The sequence below is a fragment of the Suillus plorans genome (assembly GCF_016647745.1).
Source record: "Suillus plorans strain S12 chromosome Unknown HD556scaffold_85, whole genome shotgun sequence".
Classification (NCBI taxonomy): domain Eukaryota; kingdom Fungi; phylum Basidiomycota; class Agaricomycetes; order Boletales; family Suillaceae; genus Suillus; species Suillus plorans.
The window spans coordinates 89,690-110,539 of record NW_024537469.1 but is presented as its reverse complement, the minus strand read 5'-3'; the positions used below and the strand labels follow the sequence as shown (position 1 = coordinate 110,539).

Sequence of the window (20,850 nt, the reverse complement as noted above, 5' to 3'; positions counted from 1 at the left end):
ACGACTCACAAACAATGTGTTTCTCCTCTGCAACTGTCCTCGCCGTCCTTTAGCATCAGCAATCTCTGCCACGCCCGTCGACACTGGTGCAGAGGACCTTCGGCCCACAAATTGCAGGAAAGACATTACGTGCGGCCCTTGGTAGGCATGCGCGAGTATCCTAGATTTTGCATTATGATCGTGGTGGCAGGTGCTCGCTTACAAGACAGACATGCTACCTGACCACTTCGTTCAAGTGGACGCTGCCAGGCTGGCTCAGTCACTTCAACAGTGAGGTATCGGACGGAGTCCCGTGGCAAATGACATCTTGGACCTTGGTCGCTATGATCCTCCTACCGACAGTAACATGCATCCAACCCTATCCAACCAGAATTCTGCCAGCGAGCCTTGGCGACAATGAGTCGAGTTTCTGACCAAATTGGAGCCAAGGGAGGCAATGATTGATGCAGCTTAGAAGATGCATTCGCAGGATTCTTTACTAGCATCCCGTGTTCTGATATTCACGTTCCTCAGATGATGATAGGCCTTGTCGAGGGAGCATGATCGATGATGATTCTGGAATCTACTAGGTACTGTCAGGGGTGTAGTCGTGAGCCTTCAAATTTCAGGTTCGAAACTCCTTAATCCGCCCAGCGGAGATGGAGTCCAACACCGCGCTGTGATGAGTTGGCTCTGGAGACTTATCGATCGCCGATAGCGTGCAACTCCAAGGCGTGATTTGGAAGTCTGTAGACACATACTTTCGAGATGAGTGCTAAGGATACAACTTGAATTTTATCAACTTGACTACTGCTTTAATTCGTCCAACATTCTCTACAAGCTCAAGGACTGAGGAACAACCTCCACCCAGTAGCTAAGGCATCATAGTGAGCGAAACGATGTCAAGGACATCAATAGAAAAACACACCCATCGGGATCCAAGATGAAGGCAATGTGCCTCATCTTACCATCGGTGAGACGCTTCTTGAAGGGAACCCCGAGGCTTTCAAAACGTGCACATGCCTCCTCGATATTGTTCACGGTAATAGCGATGTGGCCAAAACCCCTACCAGGTTCGGAATTGCCATTAGCGTAGCCTTGGAAGTTTGGGTCGGACTCGGTGCCGTGGTTGTGAGTGAGCTCAAGGATGCCTGATACATATGTGCATGTGAGCTTATCAGAGATGACGCCTGATAGGAGGCAACTTACCCTCGCGGTTGAAACGAGCTTTAGCCTTCTGCTCAGCTGGGAGCGAGGCGATCCCGTCGTAATTAAAGGCAAGGAAGTAAAGGGTGAAGTCACCCATGTTTTGCTCTGTTGCATATATTCCGTGGTATACTCATCGACACGAGGATTCGAAGTCCATCTCACCAGAAACGAGGTCCATGCCGAGGGTCTCGACAAGTAGTACTTTAGTCAATCCGGCTGCACTACCATAACAGGAAAGCTTACATCCATGTAGAAAGGTAAGGACAACTTCGGGTCCTTGATACGAATCATGGTGTGGTTAAACTATGATATCTCGAGTTAGATTTCATCTTACTAATAAGAAGGTACATTGCCTCACCTTGAAGCTCTCTGTCGCAGCGGTGCGAGGCATGGTGGCTAGAGTCGTGGAGTGGAAAGTGCGTTGAAGAGTGGGAGCCCGTCTGACTTGGAAGGCGTTCAGAAGAAAGCGGTTCAGACTCATCACAATTAAATACGAGAAAGGGGATCGTCTGACTAAGTCACAAGGCCGGAAGTTGGCCTATTTTATATGTATTTCGTTCCGCAAGGCGAACGCGGTCCCTGACTCGGAACTGGGATTCCGTCACTAAACTTGTCGATTGTTAATTTAGTCGCATCATGGATTCCACTAAATCAAGGCATTTGCTTAGGGGTATATCAGCAAGGCACCAGCACTAACGTTACTGCGAGGTAAATCTTGGACTTGATGGCTTCATTTGACATACATAGTAGTAATAAACGAGTGGTCTCTGGATCCGTTTGAAGCTAAGGCACCTGCAGTAAGGGAAAAATCGAGTAATTGATATTGTCCATGATCAGGAGCAATAAATCTTTAATACAGTATAAAGGAGCGATGCAACATGTCCGATTTTGATAAATAAAGAATCCGTCCGACCTGCAGACTTTTTAGCCGGATCGCGGAGATGGGGGCCGGTTGGACACTAGCTCATGATCACCGCGAATATTAATGAAAGAATACTGAAAGCACGTCAGTACCGATACACTAATATCGACATAACAATACACACCTCTATAAGGTCTGGCCGAACGCCTCTGACAAGGTTTACATAGACAAGATTTGGCTCAGAGAAGAACGGCCTCAAGCCAGCAGCTTCCAGCTTTTCCCACCACCCGAGGAACTTCGGGAAGTCGTTCCAAGCACTGCCTGGGTACACGTGCACTTCAAGCTGGAGTTGGCCAAATGGGAGCGGTTCACCATGGAAAGAGTCGATGAACGTTGACAATGAATCAAATTCATTGCCCTCGATGTCAACTTTGAGGATATCAATGAAATCGTGTCCATTCCGGTCCATGAGAGTACGAAGAGTAAACGTTTTTGGATCGTCGGCTGCGCTGTGCTTGTCTTCAGGCCCGAGTGCGTACGAGAAAAAGTGAGAGCGTGATTTCAAATCCCTATCTTGTTCAATCTCGGGACCAAACTGCAGGACGGGTACGTCAATTCAAGTAGACTAATGCTGAGAGAACAAACTTACGGAACTGACGCTGAAATCATAGCCATAAATCTGACAACCAGGCGCTGCTTTCATAAGATCCGCTTCGAAAGACGACTCGCCATTAACCCCTAATCAGTAATCAGTAATCATTATGATCCAATGAACGAAAAATCATCGCACCGAAAGAATAGATATTGCATTCGCGTTTGGGAGCTATGCGTTCTAGTCCACAGACCCATTTACCTCCATCGCCCATAATCCCAATACGCTCGACGCGGTGAGGGCATCTGAATGACGGCAGAAAGAAGTCCCCTGCGAACACACCCATGTGAGCCCTAGCTCCACTGCGGCACTGCCACGTGATTCTATGAGCGGAATTACTCACAGAGCGTGTAAAACTCGCCATGCGAGGGGAACCTGTCAAGGAGCGAATATCAATTGGGTGTCGTCAGAGTCCCATGAGATATTTGCGAACTCACGGGTCAACCTTATCCGGTGTTGGTCCCCATTTTTTAATGAGCTGCTTTCGTCGCTGCACGATTTCTTCATAATGCGTCTCTTCCAGCGCAAGGACCTCTGCAAGCGCGTCGTCCCTAGATTTGTTGAAGGCCATGGAGCGGACTGAGCTAAAAGATGCCGAGTCACTCGCAAACATGACCAACGAAATGAAAATTAATATGAGAAGGGCGACCGTAAATCGGGGGTGGCGTGCATAGAGTGCCATGGTGTTGAAACCGAGAAACTTGAAGGAGTGTCGTGGAAGGGTACTATATAGATTCAAATTGTACAGCCACAGGCAGGTAATAACCCGGATTGCTGGCGTTGCTGCCAAGACTCAGTGTGACCCCATCGCCTATTGGTGTGGAGCTCACACTGTCACTAGGTCGTGTGAGCCTTGCGGCTGGCCAGCCTCCAGTCACAACTTGGAGTACGTTCATCCGGTGAGTCAGAAACATAGAACTACAGTAACACTAGACTACCTCTTAATGACAAAGTTCAACATGCCAGCATAAATGGTTACCCAGAATATGGACTCTGTGTACCAAGTGAGGTTTACTCATCAAGAGACTGGCGCCAGATTGCAATCACTCCAAGTCATCTTCGGAACATAAGTACTTAGATTAGATATACCATATCTTAGGTTGCCGCAGTTCGGTTCTGCAGATCGAACCGAACTATGGCTCGGTCGGACGTCCATTGTTCGGGTTCGGGATCGTGAACCTGTTCCAACCATAATCGATAATCAATCATAAGACAAACGAATGTATGTTACGAGCTAAAAGCCTCTCGGTTAGAGATTTGGTAACATACAGTTGTATATGAAGTACCAATACGCTGGCACCTGGTGAATTTGTCTCTCTCTCACATGATGGACCAGTGTGCGGCCAATGTTGACAATTCACTCCAAGATGCCTGCAATAGAATATAGTTATTCACCTACACAAAAAATTGCCTTACCCCTGATCACTTCTCCATCTTCGACGTTATGTTGCGTTGCCTCCTTCAATAGGACAATTGCATGTTCACTATAAATTTCTTAGGTTTGATGCTATTCGCCACCCAATGAGTTGTATCGCATTCTACTTTTTGCCTATTCGAGGGTCTTCCTTACGGTGTGAATGCGCCTTTCTGATGCTAGGCTCACAGACACGAAACGGCTTGCTCGCCTTCAAGTTCTCCCGAAGAACTTGAGTAACATCCAAACTGTCAAGGACACTTACGAGAAGGAGCGGAGGCGTCAAAGGACGAAATGGGCTTGCACAGAACAGGCGCTTAAGCTTGATGGATGATGCAACGCGGGAAGTGCAGAAGCATAATTCAAAATAGTAATTTCGAAGTTACAACCTGGACACAACCTGCATAGAACCGGTCCATCTGAACCGATAGTCTAAGTCCGGGTCCAGAACTGCATGCCTAGCTAGGTTCGAGTTCAAGTCAAACCGGACCTGAACCGGACTGCGGCAACTTTAAGACTGTCCGCTTCCAGTGGGAAAGTGGCCAACTGGAGCCAGACCAAAACCAACGCGAGTTGACCTTCATCCGGATATATTGCTAACCTCCTAAGAGAAAACCTTTTTCGTTGAACCTGTGCATGATTGGCGAGGGTAACGGAGGTGATAGTACTCACCTCATCTTATAAGGGTTCTCTCGCAAAGTGACAGGAATGATGGGTCCTGACCAGTCGGTTGTGACTCCTGACGTGGACACTAAAATTGTGTCCCTGATTACTCGGCTTACATGGGCTACAACACTTCAGAATGATTGACGCGTGTCGGTTGTAAAACTCCAACTCCGGATCTTGAAGGTACAGTGTTCGTCAAGGTCCTCGTAGGCTCGAGGAGTACCCTTTTACGTCCGAGTTGACCACCATAAGACTAGACTTGACGTTGAAAACGATGAAACATAGTTCGTGGAAAAGCAGCAACAGGATTCAACAAGTGACCAATAACACAGCGTGGGAATAATGCGGTAGTTACCGAGCGGACTGTCCAAACATACTACCTCCAAACACTGTCGAGGAGAGCATAGCGAGCTCAAAGGAATCGAAACCCCTCAGCCAAACGTCGTAGCAAGCCGACGTCCAGCACAAAACTACGCTTACGGTATGTTTGAACATCTCATCATTCCAATTTGCGCAGTTTTCATTGGCGGATCGGGTGGATTGACTATGTAGAAGGTGGATGGATGTATTGGTGGAATATACGGGCTATATAGGAAATCATCTCAAACGACGAACATTATACTGATCTCTACTACTGTGTCCAGGCCCATCATGTCGTCAAAACTTCCTTCCGTCCTGAGCGCAACTGACGAGGAAATTCAACTCCTCCTGGCAGCGCAATGTCACATCGGCACAAAAAACTGCGATAAGCAGATGGAGCCTTATGTTTGGAAGCGCCGCGTTGACGGTTAGTCCGCCCTCAAAATCATGTTCACGCCTCTCATGCACAAATTACATTTACGCTGTCTTGAATTCTTGTGCGCACAGGCATTCACATTCTCAACATTGGCAAGACTTGGGAGAAGCTTGTCTTTGCCGCACGAGTGATCGCCGCTGTCGAGAACCCCAACGACGTCTGTGTCATCTCTGCTCGCCCCTACGGACACCGTGCAGTGCTCAAATTTGCTGCCAACACTGGCGCACAAGCCATTGCCGGCCGTTTCACCCCTGGTTCCTTCACGAACTACATCACCCGCTCTTTCAAAGAGCCCCGTCTCATTATCGTCACCGATCCTCGCGTTGACCACCAGGCGATTCGCGAGGCATCGTATGTTAACATCCCCGTCATTGCTCTTTGCGACACGGATGCACCTCTCAAGTTCGTTGACGTTGCCATCCCCACGAACAACAAGACTCGTCATTCGATTGGTTTGATTTGGTGGTTGCTCGCACGGGAGGTGTTGAGGCTCCGTGGGACGATCCCTCGCACTCCTGATGGGTGGAATGTGATGGTTGACATGTTCTTCTACCGCGACCCTGAAGAAGTGGAGAGGCAACAACAGGAGGAAGCACAGGCTAAGCTTGCCGCTGCCGAGCCAGAGGCCCAGGGCGGCCTGTCAGAGTGGGATGCTCCATCCGCTCCTCAGCCAGGCTCGATCAACCCTGCTCTTGTCGCCCAAGACGGTGGTGAGTACAGGTGCCGTGCCGGGATGATACCTACATTTACAAATATGTTTCAGGTGCTCTCGACTGGGCAGCAGATGCTGCACCTACCACCGATTGGTCAGCGGAGCCTGCTTCAGGTGGATGGGGAGCAGAACCCACCACTACTAGCGGGTGGGATTAGGCGTCGTACGCGATATAATTCTCGATGTGCATGTTTTGCTTCCTCTCCATTTACATTGTCTGCGACTTTTGACATGCAAAATATGACATCATGGTCTCTCTCCCTTATGTGCTCGGGTGGTGTATATGTTCACCATATTCTCAGCGTGAATTTCACCTCAATGCTCATAGTGTTATGGTATCGATGAGCTTCCAGGCGTTCACACTCGCATGCCCGTTGTTGTATGTGCTTCGCAAAAGCAAAGCATTACATTCAAGGCTGAACAAGTTGTACTTGCAATGTGACATCAGCTATATTTTGATGTTATTTTCGTTTGAACTTCAGAGAATTGCCATTTGCAGTTATGTCCCCACTACAAACTGCCTGTCTCAGAATAGAAGACTTCCTATAGGGCGAGCTTAAATTTTTGAATGTTCTTATATCTCAGACAGTTGATTGAAGTTGGCCAGATGCATTCCATGATGTGTACAGAAAATTGGTACGATACAAATAGAAATCCATCAGACAGACGCTCGACTCGCTGGCTCCGTTTCGCTAAACTGCAAGCAGTCGCACGAAGGACAGAACCAAACGTCCTCGAAACCCCACGTAAACGTGAAGCTATGTTCTCTGTCGAACGAGAGAGCGCGGATGTCATCGAGTGGATTTGAAGAATGTGGCATGTGTAAACATGCGAGACTCGAGTTAGTTTCTATAAAATAGATCCTAGCTGAGTATGTTCTAAGGAATTCATTATTTGCGTGCAAGGTTTATATATCTTTTTGGCCTGGCCCGTGCGCGACACTCTCACGGCTCCTGAAAGTGACTTGACGTGTTACTTCGCATTAACTCATGTGTGCATTGTACAACTCCTTCACCTTATTATTCATTAACCAGCAGCAATTAGTCGTGATTTTTCTTACAATGCTCTGACGTGAGGGTAGCTGGCTGCCTGATTCTAGTCAACTTAGTATGGGGCATACAACTTGAAGTCGTTTTCGTGGTGCGATTGTATTATTTACTTCATCTACAGACTACAGACACGATGATTTATATGGTGGTGAAAATAGCCTCAATGACAGCTTAAGACTGTTCTTTCCCCCAACTGCATGCAGCGAGGACACCACCCGAACGTGCCTGTGACGCTGAATAACAACAAGCGCGGATGCTGAATGGGCCTGGAGGGCTGGGATCGGAATATTCTGTTTGCAGCACACTCACGCGCACCTCTATCCCGTTCCGCGACCAGTCCAGGATCCTGCAACGCTGTCCTTTAGGACGGACTAGTCCCCTCTGCTCCTCTTCGATTACTACGTGAGGCTTTGCTCCGAACAGCCTCCGATTCAATAAGTATTACCTACTGTCTATCTGTCTGTATGACAGCTTCAGTCCGATCTTCCCGACTGTTACCATTACTTTCGGCAGTCGTCCTCGTGGCACTATTCGGTGAAGTGCCGACGTCACTATGATGCGCACGACCGTCGTGTCGGGGACTTATCTCCGCTGTACACGATAAACAGTGATTTTTTTGCCACGTCCTGCATAAGCCTGCATAGTGCACACTGCAGCCTGCCATGTGAATTTAAATTAGTCTCCATAAGCAGAGTACGTTCCTTCATTCTTGTGTTTTGAATTCAGCATTTCTTCAGTGATCCCTCCTTCAAAAGCACATGGTCACATATCCCGTTGCCTTTGATGTACTGAACGCAAGCATGGCATCAGCTGCTCCTGGCTGGCACTAGGGGATCCTTGATGTTTTGTTTTGTTTTAGCCGATCTTGTCAAACACGTACAAATATCAGTCGCCGTCATTCCGAGTCGGTGGGTGAACCGAGTGCATACTAACAGATGCTGATGCTGTTCCTTAGGCAAATGCTATGAGATGGAATTTGGACCGATCCGCTGGTAATTCTGCGTAGAGTATTGTCATATGTTTTACGCTATGAAGTTGCTGTTTTCTGGAACCTCATAGATCGCCGCATATTGTGGTCGAACGGCCGTACGTTTCTCGACAATACCGGGAAACCAAATTGCAATAGCCGAGGACCGCTTCCGTGGTACAGAGTCACACGTACCGCAAGATCGCAATTGATGCCAGTCTTCATATTTGCAACCACATATATGGACCGTTTGGCTCCCAACGCAACAACCTCTGAACCTGGTTTCACTCATATGGCGGAAACGCTATAAGATGTCGCCACGATTACAATTCCACCTCAGTCTCTCAAGTCTCTCGCCATGCTATCCACCCTCATTTTACCACTTTTTGCCTTGTCTGCTGTAAGCGCCAGCCCGTTCACCGCTCACTCCAATGCCGCCCGTTCCGTTGCCGCCCATTCCAATGCCGCCCGTTCTACCAAACCCGTCGCAGCAGCTTGGTACGCCGGATGGCACGCTACTGATGGATTTCCGCTCTCTTCAATCGTCTGGGAGAAGTACAACACACTGTACTACTCATTTGCGTAAGCTACCTGTCTCACAATAGACTTTGATGAGGTGATTAACGCAATCATGTTTATTTCTCTTAGTGAGACCACTCAGTCTGTCACCAGTCTGACCCTGGCAGGCTCTGATGGTGAGCTGCTCCCTCAGTTCGTCTCCGAGGCCCATGCACATGTGAGAAAATAAGAATTTACGCTCCTACAATTAATGTCTAACCCACGCGTAGGGCGTTGAGGCCCATATTGCTATCGGAGGCTGGACTGGGAGTATTTGGTTCTCTTCCAACCTTGCCACCGCCAAAAACCGGACGGCATTTGTCAAGACTGTGACAGAATTTGTTTCACATTACAACCTCGATGGTGTCCAGTTCGAGTAGGTCAATTATTGTGACACAAACACCACGCGCTGAACCTTTTTTCCAATAGCTGGGAGTACCCAAACCATCAGGGAATTGGCTGCAATGTCGTTAGCGCTAACGACACGGCGAATTTCCTCTCATTCCTCCAAGAGCTTCGCAAAAATCCAGTAGCAAAAAAACTCACCATCTCCGCTGCCGTGTCTCTCGCACCCTTCGATGACGCTACCGGAAATCCTTCTACTGACGTCAGTGGGTTTGCGAAGGTACTCGATTACATCGCTGTGATGAACTACGACGTCTGGGGCTCTTGGCTCCCTAATGTGGGCCCAAACTCCCCGTTGAACGACTCCTGCGCTGCGTCTGCGAAACAACAGGGCTCTGCTGTTTTTGCAGTCAAGGCTTGGACGGACGCAGGGATGCCAGCCAGCCAGATCGTGCTCGGCGTTCCTACCTATGGTCACTCGTTCAGCGTCGCACCCTCTGACGCCTTCGCACCTGCCAGTGGTAAATCGGGGAAGCAACTGGCTGCATATCCCTCCTTTAACGCCTCGAACCAGCCCTTGGGTGATACATGGGATAACACCGGTTCTGTTGATGCCTGCGGTGTTTACGAGGGCTCAGGTGGCACTTTCAACTTCTGGGGCCTCATTGACAACGGTTTCCTCACCAAAGAAGGCAAGCCCGCTAATGGCATCTACTATAGATATGACACCTGCAGTCAGACGGTAAATATGTTTTTCCACCCTGAAGGAGGAGTGCTCATTTCATTGCTTTGACAGCCGTATGTGTACAATGAGTCATCACAAGTTATGATCTCCTTTGACAACGCTGAGTCGTTTGCTGCCAAGGGCAAGTATATCAAGAACGCTGGACTGCACGGTTTCGCGATGTGGGAAGCTGGTGGTGATTACGATAACATACTCCTCGACTCTATCATCAGTGCTGCTAAATGATAGATACGTCGTCGCTGTTTAAGGACCGGGTCAACCCTACCGACTCACGCTCGTTAGTATATCACTACTTACCTTGCATTCTTTATTGTTATTAGGCTCGTTGCCAGCAAAAAGGGATAAAGCATTCCCTTTATTCGCGGCACCGATGTTACATCATTGGCTGCAACGCCTTTATCCTCTCGTTTTTCCACTTACGACCGCCTTACAGTGTTTATATAATAGTTGACTTGTTTATATAAATTAGTTTTCGAGTGACACATTCTAGAAGCAAATATTCATCCTCCGAGCATAACTTAAATCAGGCAAGTCATACGTCTATAAGTCCTAGATAACAGCAGACATGGGCAAGTGGTCGAAAGGGCTGCGCATAATAGTATTGTGAAACAGAATACATGCTGACCAGCCATTGTTCGGAAAGTGATCTAGCTCATAGATGTATAAAGCTGGATGCTTACATATGACGCATACCTTCGCCGATTGGACACGTATACTTTTGACTGGTATATATAGAGACACGTACGCTACTAGACACCATCTGATCTGTATCCCTCGAATCCTATACGCTCATCCACTTTACTCGCTGTCCGATTGTCTCTTAGTGTTGGTCATCGACAGTGACGTCCTTACGGTAGAGTAGTCAGGTGCTGAGCGTACCAAATGCCCTTGCTGTGCGTGGAGGGCTTAATGGGCGGACACGTCTTTTGATACCTCCATGCACATCAATGGAACGCCGTGAGTCGGTCCAGGCTGGAGATAGTAAAGATCGATCCACGTTGTGATCCCAACCGCCTGACTTGGAGACATCTTGAGCTACGGAAGTGAACACAGCGCAATCAGGGTGTCGGGCTGGTCAAGTGACAGGCCCATCTGTGAGGACCTGTGTGTTTAGTGTTTATTATGAGTCATGATGCATGATGGTGATAGTTGGGTTTGGGATGATAACGAAATCATGCTGGGAAAATAAACTGTATCGTCGGGCCGTAAACGCGACGCGTTTTCTAGCTCCGCCGAAAAACGCGTTGACCATATACGAACGCGTCTCCACGTGACTCATATACTCTTGACTGTTTACTGCCATGTCCTCCACATATATGTGGTCGGTCTCTCCTCCTCCAAACCTTCCAGCGAGGCTTCGGAGGAAAAGTTCCTCAACCTCTATAAACACGTCATCGTTATTCGAGCCGGATGACAATGATCTAGACTCTCCGTCACCCGTGACATCTCCGTTACCCTCATCCTCACCGCTTTCGACGCCGATATACTCTTCTCCTCCAAATAATATCGCCACTCGTTATTCATACTCGCATTCACAATTTCAAAGTTCATGTGAAGAATCTCACTCAGAGTTTGATGATATCCTGGGTTCACCAACGCCCTTCTATCATCGAGGTCGCACTTCCAAGTATATGACCCACCAGCATGCGTCCGACAAGTACGGAAGTTATCTTGATAGTGAAGATGAGATGGCGGATTCTGAGCCTTGTCATAGCGATGACTTACTCGCTTGGCTTGGCCCGCGTTCTCCGGCACGTGATGTCCAGGAAGACCTTGGGTACGACCCCGAAAGCATGGATATTCATTCACGCCGGACATACTTTGCTACGTCTTCCGAACGTGGTCGCTGGCAGAACAGTCCAGTCATACCTCGAATGTACAACACCAAGTCGTTTACGTCCAGTCCAATACGCCCCCACAGGGGGCATTCAACCCCTGTGAAAAGCATTACTCGGGACGCGAAGTCCCCTTTGTTGGAATTCCGTAACTTTGTCCGCAGGCAATCGACGAGCGGAGTAAAAGACGATCCTTCTAGCTCTCCGTTCCTTACAGCCAGCGACAGCAATGATATCGAGGACTATCGTAGTCTTTCGCCCCTTCCTCCGTCATCTCCACCTACTTCTCCGATGTCACTAGCACTGTCGCACCCAGACGATTGTGCCTTAATCGATGATAATATAGTCCTCAACGATGATTGCAATTCAGATCACGTGAGTTCGTTATTTCGGTATCTCAACCGTTTCCTTGCGATTGAACATGTATGCGCATGTTGTGTAGTCTGATGCCAAGCAACAAAACATCCATTCTTTGAACGTCACGCCACGTGACATTTCTACTTCCGAGTCCGAGGCACCATTACTACTAGCCTCAGAACATGCGTTAAACGCAGTCTCAACCACGTGCCCCTCTTCCTGTACGAACGAGGCAACTCACGAGCCTCTCAAACTTTCGCTTCCGATGCCTGCCCCCATTAACACTATTACCACGACCTCCACCATTGAGATCGAGCCGGTCGAAAATTCCTCTACCACGCCAGCACCCCTTGATCCAGAGCAAGTTGAGCTTATAGGCATGCTTGTAGAGGCTCTCGCCACATCGCGTGCCTCGTCTATGGACCCACTTGCTCTTCACACTGCCATTACCCAAACGCACCCCCATCTCAAGACGAAGCACAGTAAAAAAGAATGGCTTGACCTCATTCCAGTCATGCTTGAAGCGGGCCGCGAGCGATGCGGGATGTTCGAAAAAGTTCAGAGTAGTGGGACGGACGGGGAAAAGCAGGCAAGGTGGTTTTATGTCTCTGAAAGGGACGAAGACCGTGAGCGTGCGGAGCTACTGGAGGAGCTTATGCCAAAGCAGAAAAGGAACGAGACGAAGAAATTCAAGAAGTATTATTATGCACCACTGCAGAAGGTTTCAAGGTGGGACTCGGAGGATGCGATTTGACATGCTCTGCTTTGGGGGTGCCGGTGATGTTTTAAATCTTTGCGCGACACTTTCGATCTTTAGCGTTTGATCTGGGCCCTCGTGCTATTTACCTTTCGTTGATGCCCTCGATCGCGGTTTTGTCGCATTAGCCATATGACTGTAGCCCCACCACTTATTTACGATAACGAAGAAACACTAATTTGTTTCTTGAGATTAGTTGTTCGGCCTAGACTCGAAGTCTAAGATAAAAAGAGGGCGGTGCGAGCTCCCAGTTTGGCTAGAATTCAATTGAAAATTCAGACACCGCTTTTAGTCGCGTAATGAACGGGGCACGTGTTATGCTTTTGTCGCGTCGTCTGAGTTAAACTGGGGTCATTAATACTACACCCGCTTGAAAGCCACCGTCAGATAGTTTGCGCTTGACCTTGGTCAAAAAAACCCGGTTCCGTGGAATTATCTTTTCCTATCTTTCTCCTTCCAGCGTCGACGACGGCCAAAGCATTATCAAAGCGCGTCCGCTTATGCAAGTTTCCTTGGTTTTCCACTTCTAATTTGAGGACTTTGTTGGTTTTCATCGCTTGTAGCCCTTTGTTGCTGTGGGTGCGTAGACGACTGAAGCAATTCGTCAACGCTACCACTCACACAGGAAATTCAGCCTATATAAACTCGCTTTTCGAACCTACCTTCTCAAACACCCCTCACTCAGCACGTAATTTGAAGAACAAACAGTCTCACTAGACACCATGAATCAACCACCCGTAGAGATCCCTAACGAAACGATGCCCTTCGATGATTCTATGATCGAGGAGACGCAGCAAGCAACGCAGTCGACGCAACACGCGTCTCAACCGAATTCTGCGAACACCAATAGCCATCTGTGGGGCTACCTTCAGCCATGCAGCAACCTGCTTCGCCGCCTAGATCTTTGGAAAGTTCAGCCCGCAGCTTCAGTGGGAAGGGCCCTGGAAAACGATATCATTCTCCCTGGGGGAAAAGTCAGTGAGTGTCTAGTGTGTACTTGGTGGCGCTCTAGCGCTTTCGATACTGTATATTGACGCGTCGTGGTGTAGGTAATAAGCACTGCAAAATCACCTGGGACGGAAGGGAGGACAAAAATTCCGCAGTGACTGTTCTCGACACCTCCAGCAATGGCACTTGGGTACGCGTCGGTAACGTAGCATAATGACCACCGTTTGATGATAAAATTTGCAGATCAACGGTGTTAAGATTGGAAGGGACAAAACAGCAGTACTGAAGGAAGGCAATGAGATTGCTTTCGGCTCTCCTCATCCCTCACCTGGGGATCTTGAAGACTATCGTTAGTCATTTGCATTCGTGTTGATGTTCGCTCATCAATGCATTTTTAAGGATTCATTTATCGGCACACCGCTGCCGGTTCGCCACGCGGTGGCCTTCATGCTCAGTATGACATCAGCCATGAGATCGGCAAGGGATCATTTGCAACTGTCATGAAGGCCGTGTCGCGTGCGACGGGCCAGTGGTATGCTATCAAGGTTATACAAGACCATAAGGTCAAGCGTGCTACTGCCAACAACAATGAAATGGCGTTTGCGCGAGAGATTAGTATTCTGGAACGGCTCCATCATCGAAATATCTGTCAGATGAAGGAAGCCTTTTTCGAAGATAATAGTATCAGTGCGTATGTCAGTGTACCCTACTAATCTAAGCTGATCAATTGCATAGATCTCGTCCTCGAATTTGTCGATGGCGGAGATTTACTTGATTACATATTAAGAGAGGGCGGTCTCAGTATGTTATTCGGTTTGTCGATGCTTGATAATTCTCAAGTTTATTTTCAGAGGAGCCACTGGCTGTCCACATAATCGCGCAAGTTTGTGATGCCCTTGCAGTAAGTCAGCTCGCCGTATGAGACCGTAAATCCTCTGACTTGTCGCCTGTTCAAAGTACATTCATAGCAAAGGGATTGCGCACCGTGACCTGAAGCCCGAGGTAATGAATTTCTCTTGAAGGAGTCGATTCCATTATGAATGTTGGCCATTTAGAACGTGCTGCTAACTACGGAAAATCCCCCCACTGTCAAAGTCGCCGACTTTGGTCTCGCCAAGGTTGTCGATAGCGTTACTTTCCTCAGAGTCAGCAATCCCACTTTTGATTTTCTAACATATCACTGATGGGTCTATGTTTCACAGACTATGTGCGGTACACCTGCTTATCTCGCCCCCGAAGTTGTGACCCAGCAAAACCAGGAAGGCTACGATCACCTTGTTGACAGTTGGAGTGTTGGGGTGATCGTATTCTGCATGTAAGCATGAGACCTGCGTACGTCATGCCCTTGTTTGCTGAACTGGAGATGTTTGCACAGGTTTACATTGTCAAGCCCCTTCATCGAAGATGAGAACCAGCGCGATATCAAGGTCAGGATCGCAGAACGCACAATTCAATGGAGTATTTTAGATAAAGTAGAGGTTTCTCCGCTTGGTACGCTATTCCCGCCAGTTTTTGCAACATACATACTGATTTGCGGGTGTACGGTCGAATAGCGAGAAACTTCATTGAGAGGTTGCTTGAGCATGACCCTAGGGATCGTATGTCTCTCAGCACAGCCTGCACCCACCCATGGCTTGCCGACGTTCCAACACTAGCCCATCTTCAACCTCGCCCTATCACTGACTCTTCCGTCACATCTATCCAAGACGGCGCTTCCTGCGTCTCCTCGCACGACTCTGAAGACACAGAGATGACCGATGGCTCAAGCCAACCTACTGTAACTGAGGGTCTCGACAAACTTCACCTGCGCCAACAATCCACCCGTGCGCCCCTCCAGCAGCGCGCGCAAGTACTCGCCCAAGCTGCTGAGAACGATCAAGGACTCATGGAGCCGAGCTGGCAGATGGTTCAACATGCACAAGAAATTGCGAATGGCGTGCGAAACGGGAAGCGCAAGTTGGACCCACAAAGCCCTCTGCCGGATATGGACGTCGAGAATGGGATCCCCAAAAAGTCAAGGCGGGTACCGGAGTCGAATGGCCCCACTACACGCACCAGAGCTGCAAAAGGGCGTGGGCGGGGAGGTGCTTCATCACCAGTGGCGGCAATGTTGCAGGGAGCAGCGGCAGGGATGATCGTGGAGGAGGAGCATCTAGAGGACGACGAGGATGTGGAAGAAGCTGCTAGTACTGCAGCCCACGCTCCACCGAGAAAATCCACTCGTGTAACTCCCAAAAAGGGGGCACGCCGGTGGTGAGAAGGTGAATGTGTATAATATCTTATGCTTGGTTATTGGTTTCCTCTCGTCCCATTTGTATTGCCAGTGCTTATCCTTTATCCCCACAGTCTCTCGCTATGTAACATCGATATCTCACTTTCGTTAATTTACTGCTATATTCTATCGATATCCATTCATTTGCTATGGGAATGCTATTGAAAGTTGTCTGTTGATCGTCGAGTCTTCAGGTGTTCTAGTCTCAACACACAGCAAGTGTAATACCGCTATGAAGTGTTCGATATTGGTGAAGCACGCCGTAATAGATGATCACCGAGGGCCATCATGCATCAGGCCTCAGGGGCCATGAAACCAAAAATAAACGACATGGCCGCAGTTTATTGTCCCCCATGACAAGAATTTGGGACGTGCAAAACTGACAAATAGTGCGCGGGCCACTTCAATACAATGATCTGAAGCGAGTGCTAAAGCAAATCACACATGCCCGTAAAAAGTGTGCTGTGGATGATAGAGGATGACTTGGATGTCGTGAGCAATTTCATTAATATTGTTGAGGATGACGAGGGCGAAGCAAAGATAAGTTCCAAACACGACGTCAATGGCAGTTTTAGAAGCGTTGCGAGAATAGTCAGCGAGTCTGCCAAAGACCTCACTGCAGTATACATGAAAAAGTAGCGGACATAGTAGGTGTCGCATGAAGGGTGCCTGCTTCCACGGGCCAAGTCAAAATACTGCGCATCGTCAGGTCAGAGTTTTTGTGTCTCCATCCAAAAGTGGCCCAAAGTATCGCCCAGTGCTGTTCTATGTATAGCGATCATGATAAGTATTTGAAAATTTGTCAATAGGACCTACTAGTAAGTTGAGTTGTCGCTAACAACTCGATTGCGACGGCCTCGAGGAGAAGCGCCTGCGATATTTTGGACCCAGAAGACGCTGATAGCAATTGAACAAGCCATTTCCACACACCCCCGATACCGCCTCGAGTCTCTTGATCACTTTTTGATCAGAGATTGCTTGAAGGACTCTAGTCGATTGAGGTAATAAGGAAAAAGAGCGGCAAACATCTGAATGACATACCTCAAAGATAAATACTTCAGTTTTCCCGCTGATGCCAGTCCATCACGTCCACGACAGGCATACTTCTTAAGAATCCCGAACCCCCGAGTCCAACTTAGTCCTTCGGAAATCGCTAATACCGCTCGACACGCAATGCATTCTTGATCATCAAATTTGTCCAGAAATCCTGCTGATGAGTTTGATTAGCACTGCCATTGGCCAGGGTTAGCCGAGTTGGCCCAAGATCATTCCGATATGCTGGGCGGATCTCGCAGTTACGGCGCACCGGCCACCCATCTTAGGTCTGTCCTTTACCAGTAGAATCATGAGGCATTTTGATGCATCTTACTGGCATGGTATCATCAAGGCTCGGAGGAATGATTGTATTACCGCAGGCCTGATGGCTGCGTGAGCTGATACGCCCAGGGCTGTCCGTAGCGGTAGAACCGTAGATAGAAAGAAGTTATGGGCTTTGAACTGCATTCGGGATGCACCATGTGGTCTTCTGATGAACTTACTAGTACTGCAATTGTGAGGAATGTGATCTTCATCCATCCTGAACCTGAAAGATAAAACACTCAAGTTTTCTCAACTGTAAAACTTAGAACAGCTCGAGCACTTGCCTAGGGTTCGAGCCATCTTAATCTTTACAGCTCATGGCAGTGTGAGCTGGAACACCTCAATAGTACTATGATTATAATTGTGTGATAATTATGTAATAACTCAGCAAGTGCCGTTCAGGCTGATCGGAATCCGGATCGTCCAGTGCTCTTCAAATTACCCTTGCTATGATGATCAATTCAAGTCGAAGTTATTCTCCCCGTCATGTTCTTTTCCTCACGCTCCAGGTCTTACAGGCCATTGAGTCTGACACCACAAGAAGTCATTGACTCTGAGAGTGATGACGACCACAAAGCAAAGCTGCATGAAACTTCACGAACTGTGCAGTCTGTGCTCCATTGGCCTCTTGTCATCGTAATCTTCTGCACGTTCCTTAACCTGTTACTGGTCTATACCCCTGCCTTTCTCCAAGACTCTTCAGTATTTTCAGACAAACTTATTACTCGAAAGAATGTTCACCTTCTTCGTCGTCCTTCTCAATATATGCGGTTCGACGAGATCGCACGGACGTCGCCTCCTATTCCGAGAGAGTTCACAAGTTTCCCCATGTCTGTCAGCTTGGTGGATCATTCTGCGCCAAGTCATGTTTTCAATGACTATCTTGCGATGCGCACGACACGTGCCGGCACAATCTCTCCTGATGACCGCAAAGTCCACGTTACACAATCTGTCAGTTTATCTTCCTTTTTTCTGTGTTCTATAGACTGATGGAATAAAAGGTTTCAACAATATTTCAATTCAGGGCGATTGACTGGGGCATGGAAAATTGCGAATTGCACGTCGCCGTTCCGCCTATGGACCGACCAACTACGCTTGCTTTATATCGCCTCAATGCCACTGTACCAGTTGATATTTCAACGTTATCATTTAACGTACGACCGCCACGGGTCGCGAAACTTGATAACATTGTGCTAGGGCAAGACAGCTTGAACTGGCACAGAAAACTTTCTTGTGTGATGGACGACGTCCTTGTTTTCGAGTTGGGATGTTCGGAGGATGAACCAAGCGGTGGCTGCGATATAGAATGGTGGCAGGCTCACAAGGACACTGCACCAGGTCAGTGTTTTACCACTCTATGAAATTCGCTGATAGCATAATTGAACATTTAGCCGTCTACATGATCCAGCGTTCCACTGCGTAACTTGATTTTCCTCGAATTTTTGTCATCGAGACGAAACATTTGGTTACAATCCTGTATCATCATACTTGCCATCAGCCATCTTACTCGTGTACTTGCGAATGCGGATAAGTCCCACTCGGGTGTGTGCAATATCAACACATCCCGACAGTGGCACTTCCGCATTTTCAGTTTCGACTATCTCACTCAATTCTGCCTTCATCGTGGTTGTTAACGTTCAACCTCGTAATGAATATGAAATATCCATTCCATGCATTTTGTGTCCAAGTGGCTATTTTGTGAAAGTGCCGACTTCTATGGGGTGCTGATTGCATCGGAAGGGATAGCTAATTTGCCTCTGTCTTTGTACGCCTGAATAAATAATCCACCAACGATCGCGTACGAATAAATTCAAGATTTAAATGATTCTAGTATGTGAGCATCAAATGGTGTGCTCATTTTCTAATTTGCACATGAGCGCTATGCACCCAAGCTATTCCGTACCACCTTGATCGGCGAGCATCGTTACGTCAAAACTTCTGATGGCCCCAAGCAGAACAGCCTGAACGGTACAGAACGCTTTGCGAAGATTAGTATTTTCCGCGGTGGAAGCAGAGAGAAATGGTGTTACTTATAGCTATCGTATCTCGCCGGGGAATGTATCCGCATGGTTTGAACCCGAAAAGCTGGAGCACCGTAACCATTACATGAAACTTGCTGTGGGCTTCTAGTACCGTTCAATGCTTGATGCGACGTACTAGTACAGTCGTAGTAAGTCAACTCCAGTCACTTGCTGTGCGTGCAATCGGAGCGCCGAATTCCATCAAAGCATTACGAGGTGATACCAACCACAGCTAGAAATTATTTTTTTTGATCAAGACTAACACACTCCGATTTGATGATCAAGTCAATTGAATAATGCTCGAGCGTGATGCATGATGATACTCACGAACTGGTATTTAAAGGACGCAACTCCCAATCTCATCTTAAGACGACACATCTTAAACACCATACCTCAGCGAAGAATATCATCAACATGACCGTGCTTAACATCAGCAAACTCAGTTTCTATGTTCTACTCTTGTCAGTTGCCTTCTCGCAGATCTTAGCGGTCAGCGCTGCGGAGAACAACCTGGAGTCTGATAGTGTGGATAATGTTCGTGATGGTGAGGAGGTCCTGGCGATCATGCAGTGGAGCACGACTGACAAGTTTTTACCAGTGGGTTATTTTTGAAACCTGAATACAGCTGGAAGGTTGAAAGTTAACGCAAAGAAGGATGTATTAGTACATAGACACATTGCGAGTGACATTGGGGTAGAAGATGTGTTCGAGCGTACGGGATCGTTTGTTCATACCGAATGCATCACATGCCTCCCGTTACTCTATTCATTACCCATTTGATCAGTCCAATCGGCAGTACTGTTTTGATGTTTCCATGATCTTGCAGGGCTTAGTCTCTTCAGACTCCAACTTCGGAGCGAGGCCTGCATGCGCGACAGCATCATGAGTGCGGGCCATGCCTTCGGTCGAAAATGCTGAGAAAGAAGTCGGGGGAATTAAACTTGCTGTCATTATCGCTGCTGCCTCTAGAGTGCACTGAGAGAATTTCGCAAACCGAGAATTAGGTAGTACGAGCAATAAGGCGCGTCACGCACGTTCCTCGTCTCAACGACGAAGAAGTGCGAAGTTCATCTCGCTCACCACTATGATTATGTCTGCCGCAGTATTGATGGGCATCGTTAAAGCACATGCCACAAGACCCCAACGGAGGGCCATGACATTGTCCAGACTGGTGAATAGAAGTTCAGCACATACTATTTTCGAGTTGATCTCAGACCGCATACTACTTACGGGTGCTTGCAGAAAAGTATGAGTGCGGACGACTCGCGGGTTATAACGTTGACACTTGAAATTGTATCAAGTGCTGTGCTGTCGTCGATGGAGGTATACTAGGCCATTATGAAGTCC

At 48.0% G+C, this 20,850-nt stretch overlaps 7 protein-coding genes across 7 annotated transcripts; 5 read left to right on the top strand and 2 right to left on the bottom strand.

The window, feature by feature from the left end:
- Positions 1–813: 813 nt before the first annotated feature.
- Positions 814–1,669, bottom strand: HD556DRAFT_1434544 (Glyoxalase/Bleomycin resistance protein/Dihydroxybiphenyl dioxygenase; the record flags this gene model as incomplete). Its single annotated transcript, XM_041305338.1, has 6 exons — positions 814–853; positions 908–1,130; positions 1,189–1,293; positions 1,351–1,375; positions 1,432–1,491; positions 1,547–1,669. The coding sequence occupies 6 exons, from the start codon at positions 1,667–1,669 to the stop codon at positions 814–816; spliced, it is 576 nt and encodes a 191-aa protein (XP_041154384.1).
- Positions 1,670–1,855: 186 nt separating this feature from the next.
- HD556DRAFT_999552 (methyltransferase domain-containing protein) lies at positions 1,856–3,552 on the bottom strand. Its single transcript, XM_041312227.1, has 6 exons — positions 3,140–3,552; positions 3,046–3,077; positions 2,841–2,972; positions 2,700–2,788; positions 2,235–2,645; positions 1,856–2,184 (listed from the first exon to the last, which is right to left on the bottom strand). The coding sequence occupies exons 1-6, from the start codon at positions 3,382–3,384 to the stop codon at positions 2,113–2,115; spliced, it is 981 nt and encodes a 326-aa protein (XP_041154383.1). The 5' UTR covers positions 3,385–3,552; the 3' UTR covers positions 1,856–2,112.
- Positions 3,553–5,180: 1,628 nt separating this feature from the next.
- Positions 5,181–6,641, top strand: HD556DRAFT_999466 (ribosomal protein S2, flavodoxin-like domain-containing protein). Its single transcript, XM_041312225.1, has 3 exons — positions 5,181–5,569; positions 5,650–6,288; positions 6,342–6,641. The coding sequence occupies exons 1-3, from the start codon at positions 5,434–5,436 to the stop codon at positions 6,446–6,448; spliced, it is 882 nt and encodes a 293-aa protein (XP_041154382.1). The 5' UTR covers positions 5,181–5,433; the 3' UTR covers positions 6,449–6,641.
- A 1,693-nt stretch (positions 6,642–8,334) lies between these two features.
- HD556DRAFT_999506 (glycoside hydrolase family 18 protein) lies at positions 8,335–10,446 on the top strand. Its single transcript, XM_041312226.1, has 5 exons — positions 8,335–8,888; positions 8,955–9,042; positions 9,095–9,240; positions 9,294–9,951; positions 10,006–10,446. The coding sequence occupies exons 1-5, from the start codon at positions 8,665–8,667 to the stop codon at positions 10,177–10,179; spliced, it is 1,290 nt and encodes a 429-aa protein (XP_041154381.1). The 5' UTR covers positions 8,335–8,664; the 3' UTR covers positions 10,180–10,446.
- Positions 10,447–12,411: 1,965 nt separating this feature from the next.
- Positions 12,412–12,900, top strand: HD556DRAFT_1247477 (uncharacterized protein; the record flags this gene model as incomplete). Its single annotated transcript, XM_041298701.1, has 1 exon — positions 12,412–12,900. One exon carries the CDS (start codon positions 12,412–12,414, stop codon positions 12,898–12,900), a length of 489 nt encoding a protein of 162 aa, XP_041154380.1.
- Positions 12,901–13,625: 725 nt separating this feature from the next.
- HD556DRAFT_1504127 (kinase-like domain-containing protein) lies at positions 13,626–16,423 on the top strand (the record flags this gene model as incomplete). Its single annotated transcript, XM_041309010.1, has 11 exons — positions 13,626–13,881; positions 13,953–14,041; positions 14,095–14,200; positions 14,251–14,538; positions 14,587–14,652; positions 14,703–14,752; positions 14,809–14,853; positions 14,907–14,996; positions 15,054–15,166; positions 15,227–15,342; positions 15,405–16,423. 11 exons carry the CDS (start codon positions 13,626–13,628, stop codon positions 16,106–16,108), a joined length of 1,923 nt encoding a protein of 640 aa, XP_041154379.1. The 3' UTR covers positions 16,109–16,423.
- Positions 16,424–18,370: 1,947 nt separating this feature from the next.
- Positions 18,371–18,843, top strand: HD556DRAFT_1247386 (uncharacterized protein; the record flags this gene model as incomplete). Its single annotated transcript, XM_041298698.1, has 2 exons — positions 18,371–18,433; positions 18,484–18,843. The coding sequence occupies 2 exons, from the start codon at positions 18,371–18,373 to the stop codon at positions 18,841–18,843; spliced, it is 423 nt and encodes a 140-aa protein (XP_041154378.1).
- Positions 18,844–20,850: the final 2,007 nt, after the last annotated feature.

What these genes read in the sequence shown, in the direction of transcription:
- HD556DRAFT_999466 (XM_041312225.1), top strand. Translation starts at nt 5,434, where the DNA reads ATGTCGTCAAAACTTCCTTCCGTCCTGAGCGCAACTGACGAGGAAATT. An exon ending in TTGGAAGCGCCGCGTTGACG is followed by an intron (nt 5,570 to 5,649) that starts GTTAGTCCGCCC and finishes TTGTGCGCACAG; the next exon opens with GCATTCACATTCTCAACATT. An exon ending in TCTTGTCGCCCAAGACGGTG is followed by an intron (nt 6,289 to 6,341) that starts GTGAGTACAGGT and finishes AATATGTTTCAG; the next exon opens with GTGCTCTCGACTGGGCAGCA.
- HD556DRAFT_999552 (XM_041312227.1), bottom strand. Translation starts at nt 3,384, where the DNA reads ATGGCACTCTATGCACGCCACCCCCGATTTACGGTCGCCCTTCTCATA. An exon ending in ATGCAATATCTATTCTTTCG is followed by an intron (nt 2,789 to 2,840) that starts GTGCGATGATTT and finishes ATTACTGATTAG; the next exon opens with GGGTTAATGGCGAGTCGTCT. An exon ending in ATGATTTCAGCGTCAGTTCC is followed by an intron (nt 2,646 to 2,699) that starts GTAAGTTTGTTC and finishes CCCGTCCTGCAG; the next exon opens with TTTGGTCCCGAGATTGAACA.
- HD556DRAFT_999506 (XM_041312226.1), top strand. Translation starts at nt 8,665, where the DNA reads ATGCTATCCACCCTCATTTTACCACTTTTTGCCTTGTCTGCTGTAAGC. An exon ending in CTCGATGGTGTCCAGTTCGA is followed by an intron (nt 9,241 to 9,293) that starts GTAGGTCAATTA and finishes TTTTTCCAATAG; the next exon opens with CTGGGAGTACCCAAACCATC. An exon ending in ATGACACCTGCAGTCAGACG is followed by an intron (nt 9,952 to 10,005) that starts GTAAATATGTTT and finishes TTGCTTTGACAG; the next exon opens with CCGTATGTGTACAATGAGTC.